Here is a 23,480-nt window from a genome sequence, read left to right as displayed (position 1 = left end):
GTGTGTGTGTGTGTGTGTGTGTGTGTGTGTGTGTGTGTGTGTGTGTGTGTGTGTGTGTGTGTGTGTGTGTGTGTGTGTGTGTGTGTGTGTGTGTGTGTGTGTATATATGTATACATGCGCATAAAAATTATAACAAAATTTTTATATGAAGGTGATATAGCTTTTTGAAATGTGCAACTCTATTATATTAAAGTAGATATAACTTATTACTTTCAATAACCAACTGACATTTTGTCTAAAATTAGAACACACATGTCGCTCGATGTTTAGAAACAGAATGATGACAAACTTTCTTACAGTTAGTGACACGTACGTGTTTGCTCGATCTCGTATTTATATGTATATATCGAATATATTATAATAATTTTCTTTTTATTTTGCAAAAAAAGGTGATGGAGCATTTCTCGAATTAGCGCATAAAAGATGATAGCTAAATACTATATATTCATCTATTATATAGCATGATATCTGATGATTAGAAAAAAAACCAATATATATTCAAACCCAAATAGAAATGATTAACAAAATTTATTCCAAATAATATGTAGACTGTATATTCAAATATTCAGAATTTTATTAATCTTGGTAATAAAACATAAGTAATTAAAAAGAAATACATATGCAAATATGTATATGCATGTATAATAGAGATAAAATATTGAAATACAAAATAAATAATAATTAAAATATTAAAATATTCAGTACAGTTCATTATTAAAATATCCATATTGTCCTCGTCACAAAATATATTCACTTATGATACTAAGTGATAACAAAAGTAAAAATATATTTTACATTAAGTGATAAGTAAGATTTCAATTTATCGTCTCTCCCTCGGAGTAATAATGCTAATAATGCTCTCGGAATAATAAAAATCAACAGCATTTCATAAGGAAGCAAAAAAAAATAATGTATCGTTAATGACAATTTAACTTTTCTGCGTGTAATTTTTACATTTATTTTTTAGCACAAGAAATATGGAAAGATAAATCATTCTTTTTCATATGTAAACTCCGTTTGTTGATATCTCGTTATGTCAATGGACAATTCGACGATTGCGTATGTGCGTGTGACGGCGCGATGTGTAGAAACTAGTGTCTCGATATGTTCCATGCAGCAGCTGGGCGTAATCTCGCCGCTCAATTTCACGTCGATCGTTTTCTGAATACGATAATCGAATTGTCGCGATGACGGCACTTGTGGGTGATCCGACAAAACCCACGGATGCGTAACGTTACACGCATGAATAAATAAATGGAATTTACTACATATCGACCACGTCAAGCCGGCACGGAACGGTACGGCACGGCACGGCGCGGCGCAGCCGGAGAAAGCGACAGCTACGGCGACGACGACAGTGCTTAAAATTCGCTATATGTATGTACTTACCGCACATGTTATCAAGATTGCTCGCCTGCCACGTATGTAGAGACACGAGTAGAAGGCAGACGGAAAAAACGGAGAAACAGAGGGTAAAAAATTGATAAAGAAGTTGGAGCGGACTGTCACTCTTGCTAGATATATTCGTGATACGTGCGATACGCACTGCTCCGAAACACAATCTGAACCGTCCGACAGCGTGTTCTCGGTTCTTATGATGTCTTATGACGTATGAACGGCAATCGCGTGCGCGCGCGAGCGTGAATATGCACGTGTGAAAGCAGCAACCAGCAATGAGCTGTCAACGTCAGCGGTCGCGCGCACAAACGCACGTGTGTAGTTGTATGACGTAGCTGCGAGAGTGCGAGCTGCGACTCTGCAAACCGTCGCGCTGCGCGGCGCGGCGCGGTGCGACCAAGCCGACTGAGACGCCCTGCTTATCGATCGGCTCGCCAATCAATTTACCGATCACGGGCACAAGTAATCACACGAGGCGCTATATAGTATAAAATATTATTCGTCTTCCTCTCACTCGATTAACCGTTCGCAGCCGATGATTGCGATATGCGTGCTAGTGACGAGCAAAGATCGAACATTTACTCGCTTCGGTTGAATCCGCTGAAATTCGGTTATTACCGTGTTGCATCTGTTTAATGCGATGCAGAGCACGCTACTTGACGGAGATGGCTTGGTTGGTCGGTAAAGCAGATTACAAATTCAATTCCGCCATGGATATAATATTGCCTGAGAGAAACTATGGTGCCCTTTTTCCTGTTATCGTCGAAATCGCCCGAACATTCATTTTCAGTTTTGGAAACTACGTGACTATATACATTTTCTGACACTGTCGATAAAATCGTATCGCCGAAAATAGATGTAGTTCGTTTCTGTACTAAATCCTCCAGGATAGAAGCGTGCCGACCATCTATAGGAGGGATAGATTAATGAGTCATTGAACGAAAAAATTTTTATTTCGCATCTGTTACAAATAAAGCATCTGCTATAAATAAAAGCAATTGAATTTTAATAAACGAAACTGAAAATTTAAACAAGTTATAATTTAGTAAATTTTGTCTTATATATAATATTTATCTTATAATATCTTATAAAATTACGAAGTTTTGTATCTTTATGCAAATTTTCAGCCCGTATTTACCAAATATAATTACTAGTATAATTACTAGTATCTATAATTACTAGCAATTATAAAGACTTTAAATAAATTCAATCTTTTCTAAACATATATTGTCATTTAAGGTATAATTTAACAAAAACGAGCTATAGAGGTCCTCCATCATCCCTCAATTCTATCGACAGTCCTCTTTTCTTTGTAAGTATACTCACCCATAAAACAAACTACTAAATATACTAATAAATTTAGTAGCCTGTGTTTGCAGGTAAATATATCTTTAATTTATTTTTTATTTTTATGTCTAATTATTTTATTGTATTTCGCTAATGAAATTGCAACTTTTTAAATATTATTAACTTTTTAAATATTATTTTTTATTATATTATCCTTTATAGAATTCGATTTACAATTATAATAATTATTTACAATACAATATACAATTATCAATGCTGTTCACAATATAATAAAAATGATAATAATTAACAAATTTTTGTAATGCGGAATTATATGAAAACGTCGAAAATATACGTACGATAACACAGATTTTTCTAAACAATGTTTAATTAAATATTAATAAACGCAAAAGAAGTACTAACAACAAGATCGTATTTATTATTAATTATTAATTTGCCAATATAAAACTTAATAATATCTCGATAAAAAATCATTAATATATTATAAGTCATTATTATAACAACATTTTCATCGCGTTCAAGATAACTCAATCTCAATAATTTCATTATATCAAAATCGCTCTTCTTTGTGGTATGCTGATTAGTATCCCTGATTAGTATACAAAGAAGAACAATCTTCATAGTGAAGAGTGAACTTAATGTATTCTGATTCTACGTAAATTTCACAAGATCCATTTACAAAGAAAAATTAAGCAATCCGTCAAATACCAGTGATCTTGTTACAGGATTGCGGTGTGAATCCTTCTGAATCTTTCTAATTACTTAGAGATAGTAATAATTTTGACAGCATGTCAATTACAATTACCATTTTTTATCACACCTTTAATAAAATATTAAAATTCGCGAGAAAATATGTTCTGTCACACGTGACTAAAAATTATCTCTTTATTAAAAATAAACGGATAGAACAGATTTCCTTATACAAGTGGTTACGAAGGAATATATTTAATAATAAGAAAATACATGCGTTTTTGTAATTTTTTATATATGTATGGGTACAAAAGTTTCTCAGATACCAACTGTTCGAGATGAGCCGAACCTGTAATATTTTAAATCCCTTAACGGAATTTTAAAGAACATTTATAAAAAATTTATTATATAAAATTTAACAATTCTTTATTTTTCAAAAATTACAATTATTAATAATATTAACATCCTACTAATATGAGGGTACCCATTCGACTTATCTTGAATTTTTTGTATCCACACATTTAAAATTCAACTCATATAATTACGATAACATTGTTAACTATAAAGAATTTTGAAAAAAATTATGTAAATACCGATAAATCAATATTCGTTAAATAAAACCTAAATATAAATATGTAGTTATTTAAAGTAATAAATACTAAATAACTCTTTTAATTTTTTTATTTAAAATATATTAATTTTACTTTTCATCGCTTTTACAAGTATATAAAAATTATTAAACAATTTTTACGTATATTTTGACATCTTTAGAAAGTTGTATATTTGAAAGTTGTATATTTGTAACAAATTGTATATAAATTGTTACAACTAAATGTAGTTAACAAAATGAGAAAAATGTACTCGTGCAAAAATATAAAACTCTGAAACAAAAATATTTAAAAGAAAAATATGTTTCAATATCTTAAAGTTGGCATTCAAAACTACAAAAGAAAAAAATCATTCAAGTGTTGAATCGTTCAAATTTTGTCAACTTTAAGATATTAAAATATAATTTTCCTTTAAATATTTTTTAACAATTTTATCGATAGTGTCAGAAAATGTATGTAGTCATGTAGTTCCGAAACTAAAAATGAATGTACTGGTAGTAGTGTATAAGCGATTTCGACGGTAACAGGAAAAAAGTCGGCATGGCTTCTTTCAGGTTTTTCTCTGATACTGCTATATACTACATGCAGAGAATGGAAAGTTACTTTTTAAAAATAACAAGTTACAATTACTAGTTACCAATTTTTAAAAGTAACTCGTTACAACTCGTTACCGTTACTTGAGAAAGTAATTTTCCGTTACTTTTCTAAAATCGACGACCACCAATCACAGTAGAAGGCTTTCTAGTCTCAAGCGCTATAAGTGGCTTGTTCAATCGTACCGTATCCAATCGTGTGCAAAATAACGATAAAAGTAACTGTAAAATTCATTACCATTACCATTACAGTTACCAAAGGAAAAAAGTAACGCAGTAAAGTTACCAAAAAAGTAACTTGTAATTGTTACAAATAACGAATTACTTCCATTCCCTAACTGCATGCACATGAATAAATTTCCAATCGTAAGTAATTGAGATGGATTCGATAACATAATGTTTTTCGTGACACCGTTTTCGAAAAATCGTCGATATTGAGAAAATTTTTTTACTTATCAATTACAATTTAATTACTCATATATCCCCCTTCGAATCAAACAAGAGCTTCTGTGATATTTTCTCGTATCATCTAAAACAATGGAGATATTTTAAATGATCAAGTTGGAGAAAACACATACCTTATACAATAAAGTTATTAGAAACTAATAATCGCTTATTGCAATACAATTGAAATCATCATAATTGTAAGATATAATTGTGTATATGCGTAAAGAATCTAAGAAATTTAATAACTTAATTTTATATTACGTGAAGAAAAGTATAATCTAATTAATATTTCGCGTAAATCGAAACAAATTTCATATATCGATTTTTTGAAAACTTTCCTGTCTAGCAATACCCATTATTTAATGTGATACTGTAATTACATCGAAGAAATTTCAAATAAATATTTTATATAATTTCCAATATTTCTTATTAACTAATGTGCTGACAAAAGACGAGAGATAAAAAGTGGTTTTTTTTTTTTACGTAATTGCTCGTGTGAAATATGTTTCTGACATCCTAACATTATATATCGATTTTTATTGCTTTCTTTAATAATTTATAATTAATTAAAGATCGATAATATATTATACATTCTTAAATATAAAGATAAATGCAAACATTTTTTTTTAAACTCTGAAACAATTTATAAACACAGAAACAATTTCTTTATATGATGTTATCAAAATAATTGATAGCAGTGCTATAAAAATTTTTGTATCAATATAATTACGTCTAATTTTATCGATACAATTATCCTTCTATTGAAAGTTCTTATATCAAAGAAAAATTTTTGGTTTTGTCTCATTTATTTTTATTAGAAATGAGGTTGAGACATTCACGAAATATCGATGATTTATGATTTCTGGATTAAACAGATGCAGTGTTATATTTTACTTATGACATCCCAGATGTGAATTTTAAGCTGTACGTCAGACAGATGTTTCAGATTATATATATGATTATATATACTCACATGTACGGTCTAAAATAAGATTCTTATAATTACATATCTTTTCATAAAAAATTTATGACGTAATGTTTTGCGAAATGTATTTTTTACAAAAGGTTTTTCTCGAAAACACATAATTATATATACCAACAAGTAATTCTTGTTTTACATTTGTTTTTTTATTCCTGTCATATTCTACAAAAAAAGAAAGAGAGAACTGTCCTTCAAAGATAATTATAAAATCTCGAAACATATGATATCATGAAACTTTACTTACATTAACTTATCTAAATCTATTGAACTAATCTGCTATCGAAACGTAATTACGAAACTGTTTTAATCAAATCAACAATGCCTTGACGATTTTTCTTGCATGATTAATTTCATAATGACAATAAAAATTGTATTTATAATTAAAGATAAATGTTCCTTCTACACATTATTGAGGCATCTAGTAGCAGTTGATCTAACGACTTCTAAACGCGCGGTCGAGAAAGTCTTATTCAGACAATCAGTAGTCTGCTGATTGACACTTTTAGACGCACTTTTAGCAGTAAATCTAGCAGAACTGGCATCTCTCTTTAAATTTTTCACGCCAATCTTACTTATTTCATACTGATCGATGATACAACTATGCAATTTTACAATGTCGATAAGTCGCGAATATTTTTTGTAGCAGTCCGGAAAGATGTTGTCCAAGTCATCTATTAGCTCGTGTCCGGTCTGTAAAAAAGATCAACACGAGTTTAATGAATAATCACTCAATGGAAAGTATAGATGGTATGCGCGATTGCGAGAACCTACTGTGATAAGCTGATCATTGAAACTAAGGTTATTGTTGATAGAACATATGGCCTTTTCTCGGCATTGTTGAGCATCGATATATGTTGTATTGTAACTATTCTTAAGAATATTAAGAGCGGCATCATAGCATGGTTCAGCATTCCTACCTCTCGCCTTGGCATCTTCTACCTCTTTCTAACAATAAAAAAGACAATAACAATTAAGCTAAAATGCGTTACATTTTTATTTATATCACTTTATCAAATGTTGTGTTTTGCCATTTTATCAAGAGTGTCGCGAAAACTGATAAATATAGATTGTGATTGATAGATTCGAAATGTTGTTTAATTGTTTAGTAAATTCATATAACTTTCAATTTAAGCGTGCTTCTGATTTATGAAAAACTAATTGATAGTTTCTAATGTTTTCAATATAACTGCAGCATGTATAAAAAAATTTATTTGGTACAGATATCTACATGCATATACTTTATACATTTTTGAAAATCTGTCAAACTCATACTGCTTGATTATAAACCAACGAATAACTTACTCGTATCGTATTGAGTACTGAATTGGCATAGTTATTGTACTTTTCCGATGATCGCAACCATTCCTTCCCGACTGCCAGTTCTACGTCTTTCTGAGTGTTTTCACGGATATGTTTGAGTTGTCGTATGGTACTTTCCACGTCTATTTTCGTATTCTGCACTCGACGAAATGAAATGTCCAAAATAGTTGCATCGGCCTAAGATAAAAAATAACAATAATATTAAGGAATGTTTTGTTTTAAATAAATATATTCTTTGTTCTTATTCAATTAATACATATAAATTTAATTAAAATGATTTATTATATCGATAAAGGAAATTTATATCAAAATTTATAATAAAATTAATTTTTTTCTTTGGCAGACATTGATTTTAACAACCTTCTTTTTACAACATATAATCTTAATATAATCTTAAACTTTAAATTAATATTCTGCGGAAACAAGATAATAAATATTTATTACAAATTATATTTTTCAAAGGAGAAAATAGACTCACGGTACAGCAAAATACAGCCAAAAAGCATAATGCTATGGCACTTCTCATTCTTGCTTGTTAATTTCACTCGAGAATTTTTCAATTGCCAGAAGTAAACTAACCGACAATTGATGTTAATTTTACTCTTTTATATATTTTGACGTTATAATAAAACATAGGATCTTAATGGAGTATCATTATCTTAATGGAATATTATAATACTACTTTTACTTCGACAAGTTACTAGATTTTATCCGAGAGATAAAACGGAGTATATAATCCACATAACGATAAGACACGAGTTATTGTAAACAATTTTGAGAACTTATTATGAAATATCAATTATAAGGAAATGCGAATAAGGAAAAGTATCGCGATAAATAACATTTATTAATAATTTTTTAATTATTTTTATTTCTCTTAAGTATATTATACGCATATACATACATAAAAAATATATATTAAAATATCTTTAAAAATATGTAGTATAAAGCATACCATTAATATATGTAATACAAATTATTGTTTCGATACACGCATAATCGATACATAGAGCATATCTTTGTCAAATTGATTGTATTGATTTTTCAAGATACATTGTTTTCTCTTTAGTATAATTTTGAATGTAAACTGTAATCGACAAATGCACTAGACTGTTTTAAGCGATTAAACTCTTAAGTTTTTATTCACGACATTTCGAACGCATCTAGAATTAGACATCATTGCGCCCTGACTTTCGAAGCGCGCTAACATGTAAGCGTTATTCAGACATTGAGTGGCCTGCAGAATGACGTAGTTGGACGTTGGCAATGCGTTATACTCGATGTATTTGGCGTTCTGCTCAAACTCCTTCACGGAGTTATTGATTTTTCCAAACTCGCTAAGGAAGCAATTTTGCATTTTAGTAGTATCGTCATCATAGCAGTTCAGGAAGATATCATTCAATTCTTTTATCAGCTCGTATCCAAGCTGCCGAGAAAATTGACACGATTAAATTCAATTCATAGTAATTACATTCAGGTCGTAAAAAAAAAAAATGATAATTTGATAATATAAAATAATAACAATGAGAACTTACAGACTTGAGATTATCGAGAAATCCAAGGCTGTTTTCAATAGACTTTTCAGCAGATTCTTGACATTTTGTAGCAGATTGATATGCTATGTTGCCATGCTCGTTTATGGCCCAGAAGTTAGTATCGTAACAGAATTGTGCATCTACACCTCTAATTTTAGCATTATTTATTTCTCTCTAAAGTGCATTTTAAAAAAAAGTTAATGATTTGTAATAATCATTCGATAGATTTGCAAATTTTGTGATAAATTTCGCTCAATTTTGAATTATGAAAACGAAGATATCGTTATTCTGTTTTAAAAAAAAACGATTGGCTCTAACATTATATATATCCCAAGTAACCATTACTAACAGTAACATAATATCAATGTATAATAATTTCACAATAATAATTCAATAATTACTGTTACATATAATTATTGTTATACGTACAATTATTATTGTTATATTTAAATATTGTTGAGTGTAAAATTATAATATTAATTTGTTATATTACTATTGATTACTTACTGGGTCATTTTTAGTGACGCAATATAATATTTTGCAACATAATATTTTCACAGTATATTATTAAAACTTAAATACAGTATATTATTAAAACTTAAAAAATATTTATATTCGATATATCTGTAACAACTATAGTTAATAACGATTACGGACAAAATAAGCGTAATAAGCAAATGATCATTTCGATTGCAAATTGATTCGAATTATTACTCACGCGCATCGAATTGAACAATAGATTAACGTAATCTCTGTAATTATTTATTTGTTGATTCCATCTTTTCGTAACTGTTAATAAAGCATCCTCTGTAGTGTCAGCCTGGACACGTTCAATTCGTTGTACAATATGTTCCACATTCAATTTTGCATTTTTTATTTTTATAAAATATTCATCTTCCAAATAGTCAAAGTTTATTGGAATGGCAGCATAAACCTAAGTATGAAAAATGAATGCTATACTTATATTCACGGCATTTAAAAAAAGTGTTACTTTGAGCAATCATATATTCTTGCAATCTCGCCAATTTAGATTAATTTAAGTCAGTGAATATTAATTAGTCAATGAAAATATAAGATAATAAAAACATAACTTTAATCGATTAAAGAAGAAAATTAATTTCATTAAAAATGATGTTACATATTAATTAAACGGTTATCTATTATATACAAACTTTCATTTCGGCTATTTTTTTTACAATCTTTTCTCGCAAAGAAAAGATAAAACTTACCGTACTTACGATACAAAATGTAGCCAAAATGCACAATGCTATAGCGATTCTCATGCTTGCTTTCACTTGGGAGTGACTCTGTTGATACGCGAATTCGAATAACTGATAAGTATTACATTAATTGCGCCTTTTTATATATATATATATATATAAAGTATGATAAAAAAAAAACATTTGGACAAACTTTGAGAGATAGTAGGGAAAGAGGGGAGAATTAACAAGATAAGCCTTAATTATCAATGTTGAAGAATGTCTGATCTTGAAGATCTCTTGAAGATATCAAGTAAAAAAATATGCAGATCTTTGTTATTCACGCTTTTCTTAAATACAGTAGCCTTGTCTGAACTTTTGGAAGTTCTTCTAATATAATTATAGAGTTTACTTGAATATTACATAATATTTCTTCTTTAATTCTAAAGATAACATTTTAATAAAGGATTGCCGAGTCAACGTGAGAGAATGCTATTTACTATTACTTCGATATAAATCGAATAATAAATTAAATAATTAGATTTCGTAAAACTGACAGCGCGTATTAAAATTCATTTGTATAAAGATAAGATGTAGCTTATCGCATTTAATTTTAGAATCTTACACAAAACGTACGCTCAATGAAAAGGTCTATTACAAGCATATAAGGAATTGCGTGAGAAAATTGGAGATATTTTTATTTCATTCATATATATTACATATGTGGAGTTATACATTCTAATTCTCGTGATGTTCTTTTCTCTCGAAATGGTAATCTTGAATCTTTTTAAGAATTACTTTCAACAAAAAAAAAAGAACATCAAAAGTTTAGTTTTTTAAATTTAAAATTAATCTTTTGAGATAGACTTCTGTACCGTCGTAGTTTTCGTAGTTGTCGAAGCTACTGTCGTAGTTGTTGTCGTAGCTGACGTAATTGTTTCAATACATTGAGTAACTCTCATTCTAATCGCCGCCCCCTCCGTATATGTAAGAGAATAAGCCTGTTTGATACAGTTGCTGGCTTGAGTAATGACATTCTTGGACACGGGGACAATGGTCATCTCTGCAGTAATGCTGTCGCTCTCCAAGGTCTTCAGGGAGCTTTCTACTTTCGTCAGTTCATTGAAAATGCAGCTACGCATTCTGTAATCGTCGCTGTTGTGACAATTCAAGAAGATGCTATCCGATTGCAACGACAATGAGTCTGCGGTCTGGGGAAAAATTAACAATTCGAATTTTATTAGAATTTCATTAATTCTAATTAAGATAAACTGATCGCGATCTATGTAATATGTAATTATCGCGATAAACTTACTGAAATGAGATTAGCGATTAAACCAAGGTTGTTATGGATGGAAATTTCAGCGGAGCCTCCGCATTCATTAGCCTCCTTATATGCTATCTGCTCATTTTTTTCGATACCTTGGATAGCCTCGGTGTAGCATAAAGTCACGTCTTTGCCTGCCGTCTTAGCGATATTTATTTCAGTCTAAAAATAAATAAATTCTCGGTATAACACACAAATGAATTACGATATGTTAGGGGTTTATAATATTTTTATTAAATATCAAAGTCAAATAAAAAAGTCAAATTATCACGGAATTTTACGTGTATCTTTAATCTTTTATACATTATCTTTTATACTTTATTTATAAGTTTAAGATTCACACAGATTAATGTACTAATGAAACAATTTTGTAACTTTAATTAAAAAATATAATTTAATATATATATTAATATATATTAAGTGTTTAAGATTTAGTGATTTAGTGACAATTTGTGTAAATTTGTGAATAAATGGAGAAAATTATACAGCATCTTGTGCTCACAGATCATTTTTAATTATTTATACATTAATTATTTATACTTACACGTATTCCAGAAAGTAATAAAGTTTTATATTCTCTATGACTGTCTTGTTCTTCATTCCACTTTACGCTAATTTTTTGAAGAGTATCTTCCACGGTCTGGGTACGAAGTAGCTCAAGTTGACGTATAATAGTCTCTATATTCCATTTTAGTTCCCTCGCTCGAAGTCTCAGAATTTCCAAATCAGCCGACTCTGCGGGAAGAGCCTCGATCTAAAGTTGTGAGGATAAGGGATAAAAAATAATAAGTGCATCACATTTTGATCGCGACTACATATTCATGCCACATTGGCCATTTCTCTTGTTTAATAATGATCTATTTTATTAAATTTTATTATATGTTTCGAATTAACTCGATGCACAAATAAAATTCAAAACTATTATGCACCTATTCCGTTTAAACATTTCTCTATTTCTATTGAAAATTATTTCTCAACAAGAAACTTACGGTATAAAGTACAGCCAAAAAGGACAATGCGATAGTGATCCTCATGATTTACTTAACGATATCACCAAGATGTCGTTTACAGCAAAAATCGGCTGACTGACAAGCAGTATTAATTGCGCCGTTTTATATATGCACAACATCTCGAAATATAAATGATTATTTCGATAACGATCGTAGAGATAACGCGAATACAAAATCTGTCTAAATAATTACGTAATAACAGCATTTTCCCTCTTATCAGCCCTTATTCTTCTATTGTGACTTTATATCGAAGAAAGCTACTTTATTCTGTCTAACTTACATTCATTCAAAGTAAGCTGCAAAAATTTCGCAAAATAATTTATAATTTTTACATTAAAGTTATTTTTGCTGTACGGCCTCCTCGAAACTTCAAACAGATATCACAAAAAGTGTGAACAAGTGTTTCTGTGACCGTTTTTTGTAAATGTTCAAACTTCATTTATCTTTTTCGTAGAAAATTTCTTATGTAATATTAATCCACTTGTAACAAGAAATTTTTTTTCTTTGTTAAAAGAAGATGCATGCTTTCATTAATGAAAATTATTATATATCGTATCACATCTTATATCTATATTGCAAAAAATTGACAAATTATTAAAAATTATTAGAAGTGAAATAGAAGTGAAAATCATGTTTTGACAAACTGTCTGCAAAAATTTTCAAAAATTCTCTTTTATTATATTTTATTATATTCAAAAATTTTCTTTTAAATAAATGTGAATTAAAAAAAAGCTTTATCTACTCTTTATCTATTCTTTATCTATTCTTAGTGCGATCATTTTTATGATATAAGATTACATAAAAGCAGATTACTTCATTAAATCCTGAACCAAAATGGTTATTAAAAAAACATTCCACGTTGCATTGAGTTGCATTAGATGTAATTGATAGACTACATACATTTCTAAATATAATTCACAACAGATTTATTTGATTATATCATATATCGTAACACATACACATATGTATATGTATATGTATACATATATGTATGTATGTATCGAGAAATATCATGAAGCATGTAAAAAAATGTAATCGCCGCCATCGCAAAGGTGCATGTCGTAAATGGCTTAAATAAAATCAGAATGAAGGATCGTTGATGCGCGATGTAAAAAGTATAGATATAAATAAATTATAAAGTCACAGTATATAAACATTAGAACAAAATATATACATCACGCGTTCGCACTAATAAACTTAATCGCCTATTTACTAGGATCACAGTTACACACACACATTCATAATATGTGTATAGATTATACACACTGTTTTCGGCTTTTTACTCATTGAGGATATATCGAACCGTTATCCTTGCATTTGTACATCGTTCTAAAATAAATGAATCTAAATAAATATAATGTCATCTAAAAAAAAGCCTATGACTAGGTGATATCTCTATCTTCGATGGCGCCGCTAGCGATAATACTACTGTCGCATTTCCATAGAAACGAAATGTTTTCGATTAAACTTTTGTTAAAAGTAACTTTACAAGCGCGCGATAATGCGTATTATATCATATGGCTTAAAAACAATTTTAATACACTGTACATCACTTATATCGTCTCGGGATATTTAGGTAATTTGAACTTTTCAGCTCGTCCTCGCAATTCGTTCATCTTCGTTCCATTTTTGAGAAATTACAATTATGACCGCTGAGTAAGATCATGGTTACAATTGCGATCATGAAGGGTTGTCGAGAAGAGGGGCTAAGTTTGAACGCTGCGTACACATGCTCGTGGTACCAAACCTCTTCGATCACCTTTCGCGCACAATAACCACTTATTATCCACCTCTAATATTACTTTCAGTTTCTCCCCCTCTGCGAATGAAAGATGACCAGTGTCCGACGGTATCCTATGAGTGAGAGTACGGACCTCTCTGCAATCGAGACGCGCGAACCGTTATCGTACGAATCTAAAGAAAGAGAAAAAAAAAGAAAAGGGCTAAAATACAAAGCAAAACAAAGATAGAAAAGCGTAATGTAAATAAATGTATAAACAAGTTATATTTCATTTGTAATGTAGCTCGTATAAACGAATAATATTTGCAATCAATATTAAATTAAAAGGAAAAGATAATAGATTCTAAAAAATAGTACATGCTCATATGAAACATTGATATTTACTTGTGTGGATGTTTTGAAACCGGTGTCCTTGAAACAGTAGTAACAGTCGGTCGCGGTAGAGAGGTCGAAACGGCTCGTCTGTGAGGCGAGATTAGATTCTTGTCATTCGACATTACTCCATGGGATTTATATGGTAAGGAACTTGGGCGTGCAGTGTGAGTTCGTGTCACGCCTAGAGTATCTTGATCAACGCGGCTCGTACGACGCGTCACATCTCTCGTTTTCATATCTATAGGTTTCTTTAGGGCTGTCTTTGTCGTAGGAAGATTAGCGGGCTTCTTTAATGAAGAAACTCCCGACATGGGTAATTTTGATGATTTCCCAACGATATTCGTCGCAACATTAGATTGCTTCACCGGTGATGTGAGTAATCTAGGTATCTTTGATTTTCCTAACACTCCGAATGTCCGAACTGGCGAGGAAGGAGTCATTACGACAGGTTGACCCTTGTTACCTTCTTTGCCAATCAATTCCCATTTTTCCTGCAATTTTTTAAATTTGGTTTCGACAGAAAGACCATTGTCATCACTTGATTTTTTAGTATCAGGATTAAAAAGTTTAGATTGTGATTGCTTGCTTGCTTTTTTATTTAAAGGAGAATGTTCCAGACTATCTGTGTAATCTTCAGAATCCTCAGAAGTCAATTTGTCCAACGCGTAAAACGCCTTCGGATTTATGGCACTGAAACGTTTTTTCGCATTCTGAAGATCGCCTTTATGCGTAGTGCTACATTTATCATCCATGTTATAGGCAATACAAGATCTTGGTCGTGTCTTTTTCGGACTAGAAACTATTCTACAGGATTCCGTTTCTTCAATCTCGAGATCTTTCATAGTTAGATCGGCGTTTCTAAAGCTCATGGCCTACAAAATCGCGTGAAATGAACGCACGTAATATAAAAGAAATCGAATGACAAGTTTACTTACATTCACCGTATGATTATTCACATTCCCAAAACTATTTTGCAATTGACGATACTGATAGAGAAGATCCAAGTGAAATGGACAAAATGCAAGTGGATTCAGGATGTATAGCAATGAATCAACGATTTCTCGGACATTCGCATTGGCCAAAGCCGCGACAAATAAGCTATTGTTACTGTAATGTTTCCGTAAGATTGATTCACGTGTACATAAATACGCAAACCATGCATCTAAAGCTCTTAGACTAGAAGAAAAGAGAATAAAATAGGTTAATTATATAATTAATTTGTTAAAAGGAAAAAATTATGTATACATATAAATAAATATGAAATAGGAATAATGAAATCGTAATGTAATACAATATATAGACTATAGAACGAGAAAAAGACTAGCGATTCTAACTTACTTCAACAAGCCAAATACAAATGCATGGAACTTTAACATTCCTTCTGTAATAACATCTTCGCCATTAATTCTCTGCACTAATTCATTCAATGTCTTTGTGAGAGGTCCTTGTTGAGAACTAGCTTCGACAACCTGCCAAACGCTATTAGTAATTGGTCCAAAAGTGGAATTCAAATGAGGTTTCAAGCCATCCGACATAATAGCATATAAAGCTGGGCATAAATTACTTAGACAAATTTGCGCACACTCGTTCCTTTCGTTATAATTAGGACGACTATGATTGGAGTCAGCGTTCCAATACTTCAATAAAAGATCCACCGCTCTATTTACAGACGATACCATTTCTGAAAAGAGTAACACATTAAAGATTTCAAGATATACTTTTATTTAATAGAATTAGATAATAAATAAAACGTGCATACTTTTCTTTTCTTCAAATTCTATTAATTTATCCTCAGTTGCCTGATCATGATTTTGTTCATTTACGATGACATTCAGATTATTTAGCTGAAATGAATAAATACTCTTATATGTATATCAGAATAAGTATATACAAAGATACAAAAATTTGTTGATGCTAAAATTAGTATTAATGATTTACCTTAGCGTCCAGATGCTTTTTTCTTTGGTGCGTAGCAAAACTGACGGTTTTTCTTTGCGATTCTCCCATATCAATATTTCTAACAAGAGGATCCTTGTTCATTCTCAAAGCTAAAAATTTTCTTACGTACGATCTCACTTTTACTTCAGCATTGTCAATATCTCCGTCGCTGCTTTGCGACGAGATTGCACTACGTTTCAAATATTCTTCCAACTGCTTGATGTCATCGTCGCTATTCTGAGAAGTTTCCGACTCCACGTTCGCATTATTTGTAATGTCGTTTAATTTCTCTGTGATAATTATATTTTTAAATGCGTCGAATGAATATAGATCGACAATTAAAAATAATGAACACAAATGCCAAATGATTCATCCTTACCTTTAAGATATCTCTCCGCTTCCGTCTCGTCAACATCCTTTTCTGAATCAATCGTTCTTTCGCGACATAATAATTGTAAATCATTATTCATGTAGTATGGCTCTTGTAAAGACATTCTCTTGTTTATGTCCACAGATTCTTCCGATTGTTCGCCCACATCTCCCATCTCAAACATGCTGTATCGTTTATTCGTAAGTACCTTATTCTTTCGTAAAATACTCCTCGGCAATGGCGGTCGCGGCGGTACTCTGCTATTATCAGATTCACCCTCGCCTTGCGGTAACGATACGGATCGCTTTGGAAGAGACGGACAAGTCTGTCTCGTTTGATTGAATCTATGCATTTTCTTATCGTTATTCAAACTAGCCTCCGAACTCATACTGTCATATCGATATAAATACAACGGATTGATCGTATTGTTCGATAATGGTTGCTGATTTGTCGAGGAATCGGTTAAAATCGTCGACGAGCCTCTGTACCCGGAAGATGGTTGCGTTGCGGTACTGCTCGTTGATGAAGTAGTATTCGGTATAATTTCGCTGATCGGTCGTGTCTTATGACGCATTGGAGGAGACAAACAGAATAGAGGTCGTTTAACTTCCTCATTGATATTAATGTATCTCGATACTTCTGGTACATCATGTAAAATCTTCTTGTATTCATATGGTAAAAGAAACGTAAGCGACTCCCAATCCTTTATATGCGCGAATCCGCGTTGTCGTAGAGCATCGATATCATTACACGAAAATGGTCTACCTGAACGAGCACGTTTCCATTCCATCTTGCTTCTGTCAAATGTATGCGGTTTCAACGCAATGTTATCAATTTTCGTATCTTTAATTTTGAGAAACGACAGATCAGGTAATGTATAATTCGGATATACAACATATACAGGCTTTTTGTTAACTGTTGTTTCTTGTAAGAGAGGGAAACCATGTTTCTCTCTCAGCGCAGCAAAAATTAAGGAAGTTTGAACTGCGTTGTCTTCCATTTCCGCATTGGCTTGTATACCTGTTGTTGTTCGACTGATCGGATATTTCTTTTCCATTAAGCCAGCCCAGCCGTTTTTCTGTTCAAAGGGATTGTTGATATCAAAACTTCGTTGATTGCTCATACAGCCAGATTTAGATGTACTCTCCGAAAGTTCTTCCACCGATGCAGATGATGCCATTTCGACTTTATCATCTTTGTTTCGTACCGCACATTTTAAAACATTCAAGCTATCTCTCTGATTTTCCACATCACGATTATTAGTCAGATCGCGCCTAATCCAATTTATAGAGAAATCGTTTTCAGACACACGACGATCATAGATATTATCTTGACCATTTTGCCGTTGAATCTGAGTGTTTGTATTGGTCGCGCTATCACTGCCACTATTGCTAGTAGGCCAGCCACTGTTGTCGCTAACGGAATCCGACTGATCCAAAGTAAGACTCATTCCCTCCACGCTCATGCTCTTTTGCTTCATAAACAGTCTGACAAGACTCAAATTTTGCAACTTTTTTGTACCAACATTTTCTCCATTGTCCGAACTTTCTACATTTGTCGAACGACTCATTGCGGATCCAGAACTGTGCAATCGCTGCATATGATTGCTTGATTCAGCGGAATCAACCTATAAAAATAAAATTTGCATTATGCATCACTAAATACGATTTTTACAAGTCGCATAAGTAAATTTATATTATATCTACACTTACACTAAAATTAAGAGGTATATTAATATGCTGGAATTCACGAACGTGAGACAAATCCGGTAAGCTTTGGCTCCGTTTATTCATCCTACCGAGCGTCAGATTAGCAGCACTTTGTGAGATATCTGGTATCGTGTTGTTGTTACCGGAAGGATGACGAGTTATTACTTTATTCATAGAGGAATGTTTCAAATTACTCCATGTCGTATATATCTTTGAATCTGAACATGCCATTGATAAATCCAGCATGGTTTTCATATCTTTTGGTTTATCATAAAATACATCTGGTGATTCATACGTTTTGTGTTTATCTGAAAATAATAACGAGTTGATCAATTTTAAAGAAACGAAGAAAAAAGATATATATAGTAGAAAAATTTTAAAAGGTAAATTATTTTCAATTAACATTTAAAATTTGTATTAAACTGTCAAATGCTATGCAGCATATATATTACCATGATTTTCAAAATCTTGAGAGCCATCCGAATACATAGTCATGCTACCCTCAAAAGCAATGGTATAATTGTTTTTATTATTCGTTTGACAGGTGAGTAACATATCTTCACAGTCCAGAGAATCTACGCTATAACTACCACCCGGTGGTAACATTGGGGTTTCTTTTACTGGAGAGAATAGCAACGACGACTTGCATATAGATATTGTGTCGGCGGTGGAACATGCGGAATCTTCTCCCTTTGAATAACAATATATAATTGATACTTAAATTTGTAGAATTATAAAATTAAAATTTGTTTTATAATATAACACCTATACAGTCATATACTAATCAAGATGCCAATTAACATTAAATATAGAATTATGTATTTTTAAGTATTAATTAAAGTTTTGTTACTATTAGAGATTATTAGAATTTCATTTCATTAACATTAAATAAATTTAATATTATAATATTACGTTTGTATACATGCAAAAAATGCAAATTAAACGTAAAATTGTTAGTAAAATTGGGTGAATATCAAATGTATGGGTAATAATGTTTGTAGCAATTGGGTTCGTGCTTTCGTCAGCCATTGTCATACCTGGCTACTGGTATGAGGGCTGATGGAGGAACCGATGTCAAGCTTTTCCATGACAGATCCAGATATACTGGCATACTGTTCCCTTTGATAGTTAAACTGTGGTGGTAATGGAACATATACCAGACTTAGAATATTATATAAAAAAATTTTTAACTACAAACAACGCAACAGTGCTCAAAATCAGATTCCTATCTCTGATATAAAGCTTCATATAAACTGCCACAAATTTCATAAAGATTTGTGACATTATGAAATTGATCATTTTACAATTTCCATGATACATATTCTCACATTTAGCATCTCCAGTTTACAGTTCAGGCTTAGATGATGAATTTGCAATAATAAAGGTTAATTTAATTTATGTATTTACTTCGGAATGTTGAACTGGTTCCGTGCACATGACAGGTAGAGCCGTAAGGAGGGTATGAATGTCCGCCGTACGAAAGCTTTCCATGTCAATTTCCGCCAGATTAGCGTCCAAATTCCGAGCAAGATCGTCATAATAACCCAGATCCTTGGGAGTATAGGATGCGGAAAGCGATGAAAGAACACTGGGATGGATATGTAGTCCTCCATCTCTATATCTATAAGTTAGGTATGCAAGTCAGAAAACAATATGTAATATTATCAAAATAGAGACAAGTATTAGATTGCTTACCCATAATCGATAAACCATTGATATTCAACATTATCTTGAACAAACTCGGACCCAACCAGATCCTGCTGGATGGAATCTGCCGCCGGGTTAGAATTGCAATCGGATCCTGGAGTTTGTGGCTCTTCCATTACTGCTATGCCTTCTCCTGCGACTGAAAAGGAAACTGGGTCATCAGATAGCAAGAAAAATATATGTATTTATAATATACATATATTTACATTTAATTGAGTGTCATAACAAAAAATATTCAGAGAGTATGTGCGTAATAAAATCTCGCTTCCTACGTAAAGTAAATCGAATTAATGTTGTAAAGAAGTGAATTAATGTTGTGAAAAATATTAGAATTGAAGCGAAATTCGAGAAGGGCGCGTTTACGGAAGGACTTACGAAGGTAGCTTATGTCGCAGCTTTCAGTAACATTGGCACTATTGACAACAATGACAATACGACACAGACTTGTCGAGACGTTCGCGGTTCACATCCGTAGAAGGAATTGGACGATTCATCGACTCGCGTCATAAAAGTCGCGGAAAAATACAGCATCTCGTGCATCGCAGTTTCGTAACCCTAATCCCTCTTTCTCCCTCCTTCTCTCTAACAACTTGGAACGACAATCCCGCGCACACGCGGTGCACGGTGCACGGTGCATGTAATCACATCAGGCAATCGCGGAATCTCGAAGCAGCTCGTCATATTTAATAATCATTTACGATTACAATCGCGATTAATCGTGTTATGGTCGGTCGCACGTCGTACAGCCTACAAGTCGTACTTGCTCGTACTTCCTGTGAGTTGTGACGGCTGCATGTGACGTGACTGTGACTACCTGTACTCTCCGACTGTACTTTGCAAGTCCGTACTGGCAGTATACTGGACCGCTTTAGCTGCACCTTCCCGCGTTTTCTGCACTTAATAATAGAACATTAATTATCTGAACATTGATTTCTCCCAACACTCGATATTTCATCACATACGAATCGAAATTCTGAATTTATTTTACGAGAAAGTAACGAGAACAGGTTTATACAGTTATCGTTTAATTTTATCCCTCCATCCCAACTTTCGCAAGGAGAAGCAAAAAAAGTTGATCGCGCGAATTCAGTATATGCTCTTAATTTTCAATCTCACTTGCTATAACAATTGCCTTTTCTTTTTCCAACTCCCTTCAAGTTAAGCCAGATACACATTTATTTCGAATTAATTGCGGCTAAATAATTAAACGAAAATATATTAGATCTATTTGATTTAATTTTTTTGACTAGTATATTTTTTAATTTTTTACGAGTACTTATTATACGTTATATCTACAGCATTTATGTAATAAATAATTCGAATTTGCACTTCATCCATAGAGGTTTTTATTATGCAATTATTGAGAAGATATGCATATTAAAATATAATAAAATATGTTCACACACACTTCTGTCAATTATGTAGCTTAACTCTCTCAGTGTAACCGTGATTTTTTTATCTCTTTTTAGTTTTAAGAATTAAAAAAGGATAACCCTGATGAAAAATAAAAATCAAAAGAGTATAAGTCAAATGTAACGTGGGGGAGTAACAGAAGCGTAAAGGAAACTTCTAGAAGTCCCGAAAATTGGAAACAGAACAAAAGAAGCATTTACGCTTCTCTTACATTTTGATGTTTCAATGTTCGCCTTCTAGAAGATTTCGTTTACGCTTCTGTTACTCTCTCATTACATCCGATTTACGCTTATTACGCCGATTTTTATTTTCATCCGGGGAAAGAGAGAATAAATTAAACCGATTAAAGTTGTAGTGGTCTACATTCGCAGAAATGGACATTTTTTTTAGCGTTGTGGTCGTAGGTATAATTTAACAATTGACACGGATGAATGAGTTTGTAAGGAGATATTGTAAGGAGTTCGCGCGGCGGTAGAATACGTGTCCTTACGTTTCCGCGAGATGCATCTATTATCGGCATAGGATTGCCGATGATGCCTACGCTTGGGCGACGATCGCCTGCATCGCCTGCATCGCCTACACCGCCTGTCGCAACTATCGCAAGTGGGTGGCGGCGGCGGTGGCCGCATCATGGGACTCGTCCGGCCCACGGAGATCTCTGCTATCTTCATGACGATGCACAGCAGCAACACTAACATCATTCGTCGACGACGAGTACGTCAGATTCGCACTCCCAGCCTTAGACCTACGTCCGCTAGATCATAATAGCCCGTCCGTTTCCGTCCGTGCGCGCAATTTTGATTGTGACTATTATACGTGAGTCACTAATCCCCCTTGTAAATCGTCCAAATGTAATGTAATGTATATATGATATCACGATAACGCGAACGATAATCGTTGCACAATGATGTATCTGTATCTATATAACAGCGATGAGCACGCAAAGTGCTCAGTCTTCCTTCTTATTTTTAATTCTAGATTCGGTCGTTTTTCTTTAAGCTACTTCCTTCAATTCCTTCAGTTCCTTCAAATTTGATCCGAACGAACAGTCACATTGGAACCCGAGACAGATCGACATCCTCGACGTTGAATGCGAAAAGAGACGCGCATCGAAATAATTCGATCATCTGGAACTAGTATCCTAATTGCAATCCGTTGTTCATTATCTTTTATTAAAATCTATGAATATATGTATATAAATCGTAAATTATGAAATCGATAATGAATCGTTAAAGGTTGAATGATATTTTTATTGCACGATTGTGACATCGACGTAACGTCAATGCTCTCCGATTACCTTAGGCCTTATTTAAAATGATGATAAAGATTTATTTATTCTTAAAGTCGAAAATTCATGATTATGAAGCGATTAAATTTGATTGGTTGGATCAATTTTTCTTTTTTTAATTTCGATGTAATGAAAAAACCGCGTGTAAAAGGTACATACGTTAGGTCTGGAACATTGTACAAAATTCAGTTTCGCAGATTGGCAATTTCAAATCTAACCGTTATCAAGATTGAGCGAGATTACACACACATGCATTCAGGCTCGAACGGGAAGTTCCAGTTATACTAATCGATCAGTAATTGCAAACGACGATGAATTTTGATACGTTCAACCATACATTTGCTTCAACAATGAAAAATTTTTATGATATATATATTATATAAAGACCCGCTTGATCGCAAACAACGATACAACGATCCTCTAAAGGAAACTGCCTAATTTATTTTGTCTAAACTACTTTGATTTTCTGCTTTAAGCCTTCTTTAGGCCATTTCGGGAACAATAGTAGTCATCGTACCAAAT

General features: G+C 32.4%; 4 protein-coding genes across 4 annotated transcripts; all 4 read right to left on the bottom strand.

The window, feature by feature from the left end:
• Positions 1-6,425: 6,425 nt before the first annotated feature.
• Positions 6,426-7,872, bottom strand: LOC105625868. The gene is made up of 4 exons (XM_012207179.1): positions 7,825-7,872; positions 7,329-7,523; positions 6,798-6,971; positions 6,426-6,716 (listed from the first exon to the last, which is right to left on the bottom strand). The coding sequence occupies exons 1-4, from the start codon at positions 7,870-7,872 to the stop codon at positions 6,426-6,428; spliced, it is 708 nt and encodes a 235-aa protein (XP_012062569.1).
• Positions 7,873-8,469: 597 nt separating this feature from the next.
• Positions 8,470-10,164, bottom strand: LOC105626104. The gene is made up of 4 exons (XM_012207416.1): positions 10,111-10,164; positions 9,600-9,815; positions 8,882-9,055; positions 8,470-8,772 (listed from the first exon to the last, which is right to left on the bottom strand). The coding sequence occupies exons 1-4, from the start codon at positions 10,162-10,164 to the stop codon at positions 8,470-8,472; spliced, it is 747 nt and encodes a 248-aa protein (XP_012062806.1).
• Positions 10,165-10,928: 764 nt separating this feature from the next.
• On the bottom strand, positions 10,929-12,441 carry LOC105626103. The gene is made up of 4 exons (XM_012207415.1): positions 12,397-12,441; positions 11,952-12,161; positions 11,396-11,569; positions 10,929-11,291 (listed from the first exon to the last, which is right to left on the bottom strand). The coding sequence occupies exons 1-4, from the start codon at positions 12,439-12,441 to the stop codon at positions 10,929-10,931; spliced, it is 792 nt and encodes a 263-aa protein (XP_012062805.1).
• Positions 12,442-14,123: 1,682 nt separating this feature from the next.
• On the bottom strand, positions 14,124-22,371 carry LOC105625867. Its single transcript, XM_012207178.1, has 13 exons — positions 22,161-22,371; positions 20,246-20,396; positions 19,958-20,171; positions 19,588-19,683; positions 19,003-19,240; positions 18,554-18,858; positions 16,851-18,468; positions 16,472-16,761; positions 16,293-16,377; positions 15,872-16,214; positions 15,469-15,709; positions 14,543-15,405; positions 14,124-14,295 (listed from the first exon to the last, which is right to left on the bottom strand). The coding sequence occupies exons 1-13, from the start codon at positions 22,369-22,371 to the stop codon at positions 14,124-14,126; spliced, it is 4,827 nt and encodes a 1,608-aa protein (XP_012062568.1).
• Positions 22,372-23,480: the final 1,109 nt, after the last annotated feature.

This window comes from Atta cephalotes (assembly GCF_000143395.1).
Source record: "Atta cephalotes unplaced genomic scaffold scaffold00004, whole genome shotgun sequence".
NCBI classification, from domain to species: Eukaryota; Metazoa; Arthropoda; class Insecta; order Hymenoptera; family Formicidae; genus Atta; species Atta cephalotes.
The sequence above is the reverse complement of the archived record's forward strand: the minus strand, read 5'-3'. Positions and strand labels throughout refer to the sequence as shown.

What these genes read in the sequence shown, in the direction of transcription:
- LOC105626103 (XM_012207415.1), bottom strand. Translation starts at nt 12,441, where the DNA reads ATGAGGATCACTATCGCATTGTCCTTTTTGGCTGTACTTTATACC. An exon ending in TATTACTTTCTGGAATACGT is followed by an intron (nt 11,570 to 11,951) that starts GTAAGTATAAAT and finishes ATTTATTTTTAG; the next exon opens with ACTGAAATAAATATCGCTAA. An exon ending in TAATCGCTAATCTCATTTCA is followed by an intron (nt 11,292 to 11,395) that starts GTAAGTTTATCG and finishes ATTTTTCCCCAG; the next exon opens with ACCGCAGACTCATTGTCGTT.
- LOC105625868 (XM_012207179.1), bottom strand. Translation starts at nt 7,872, where the DNA reads ATGAGAAGTGCCATAGCATTATGCTTTTTGGCTGTATTTTGCTGTACC. An exon ending in TGGCTGTATTTTGCTGTACC is followed by an intron (nt 7,524 to 7,824) that starts GTGAGTCTATTT and finishes TTTTTATCTTAG; the next exon opens with GCCGATGCAACTATTTTGGA. An exon ending in TCAATGATCAGCTTATCACA is followed by an intron (nt 6,717 to 6,797) that starts GTAGGTTCTCGC and finishes TCTTTTTTACAG; the next exon opens with ACCGGACACGAGCTAATAGA.
- LOC105626104 (XM_012207416.1), bottom strand. Translation starts at nt 10,164, where the DNA reads ATGAGAATCGCTATAGCATTGTGCATTTTGGCTACATTTTGTATCGTA. An exon ending in CATTTTGTATCGTAAGTACG is followed by an intron (nt 9,816 to 10,110) that starts GTAAGTTTTATC and finishes TTTCATACTTAG; the next exon opens with GTTTATGCTGCCATTCCAAT. An exon ending in TTCTCGATAATCTCAAGTCT is followed by an intron (nt 8,773 to 8,881) that starts GTAAGTTCTCAT and finishes TTTTCTCGGCAG; the next exon opens with CTTGGATACGAGCTGATAAA.
- LOC105625867 (XM_012207178.1), bottom strand. Translation starts at nt 22,371, where the DNA reads ATGATGTTAGTGTTGCTGCTGTGCATCGTCATGAAGATAGCAGAGATC. An exon ending in TGAATAATCATACGGTGAAT is followed by an intron (nt 15,406 to 15,468) that starts GTAAGTAAACTT and finishes GCGATTTTGTAG; the next exon opens with GCCATGAGCTTTAGAAACGC. An exon ending in GTTTCAAAACATCCACACAA is followed by an intron (nt 14,296 to 14,542) that starts GTAAATATCAAT and finishes TCTCGATTGCAG; the next exon opens with AGAGGTCCGTACTCTCACTC.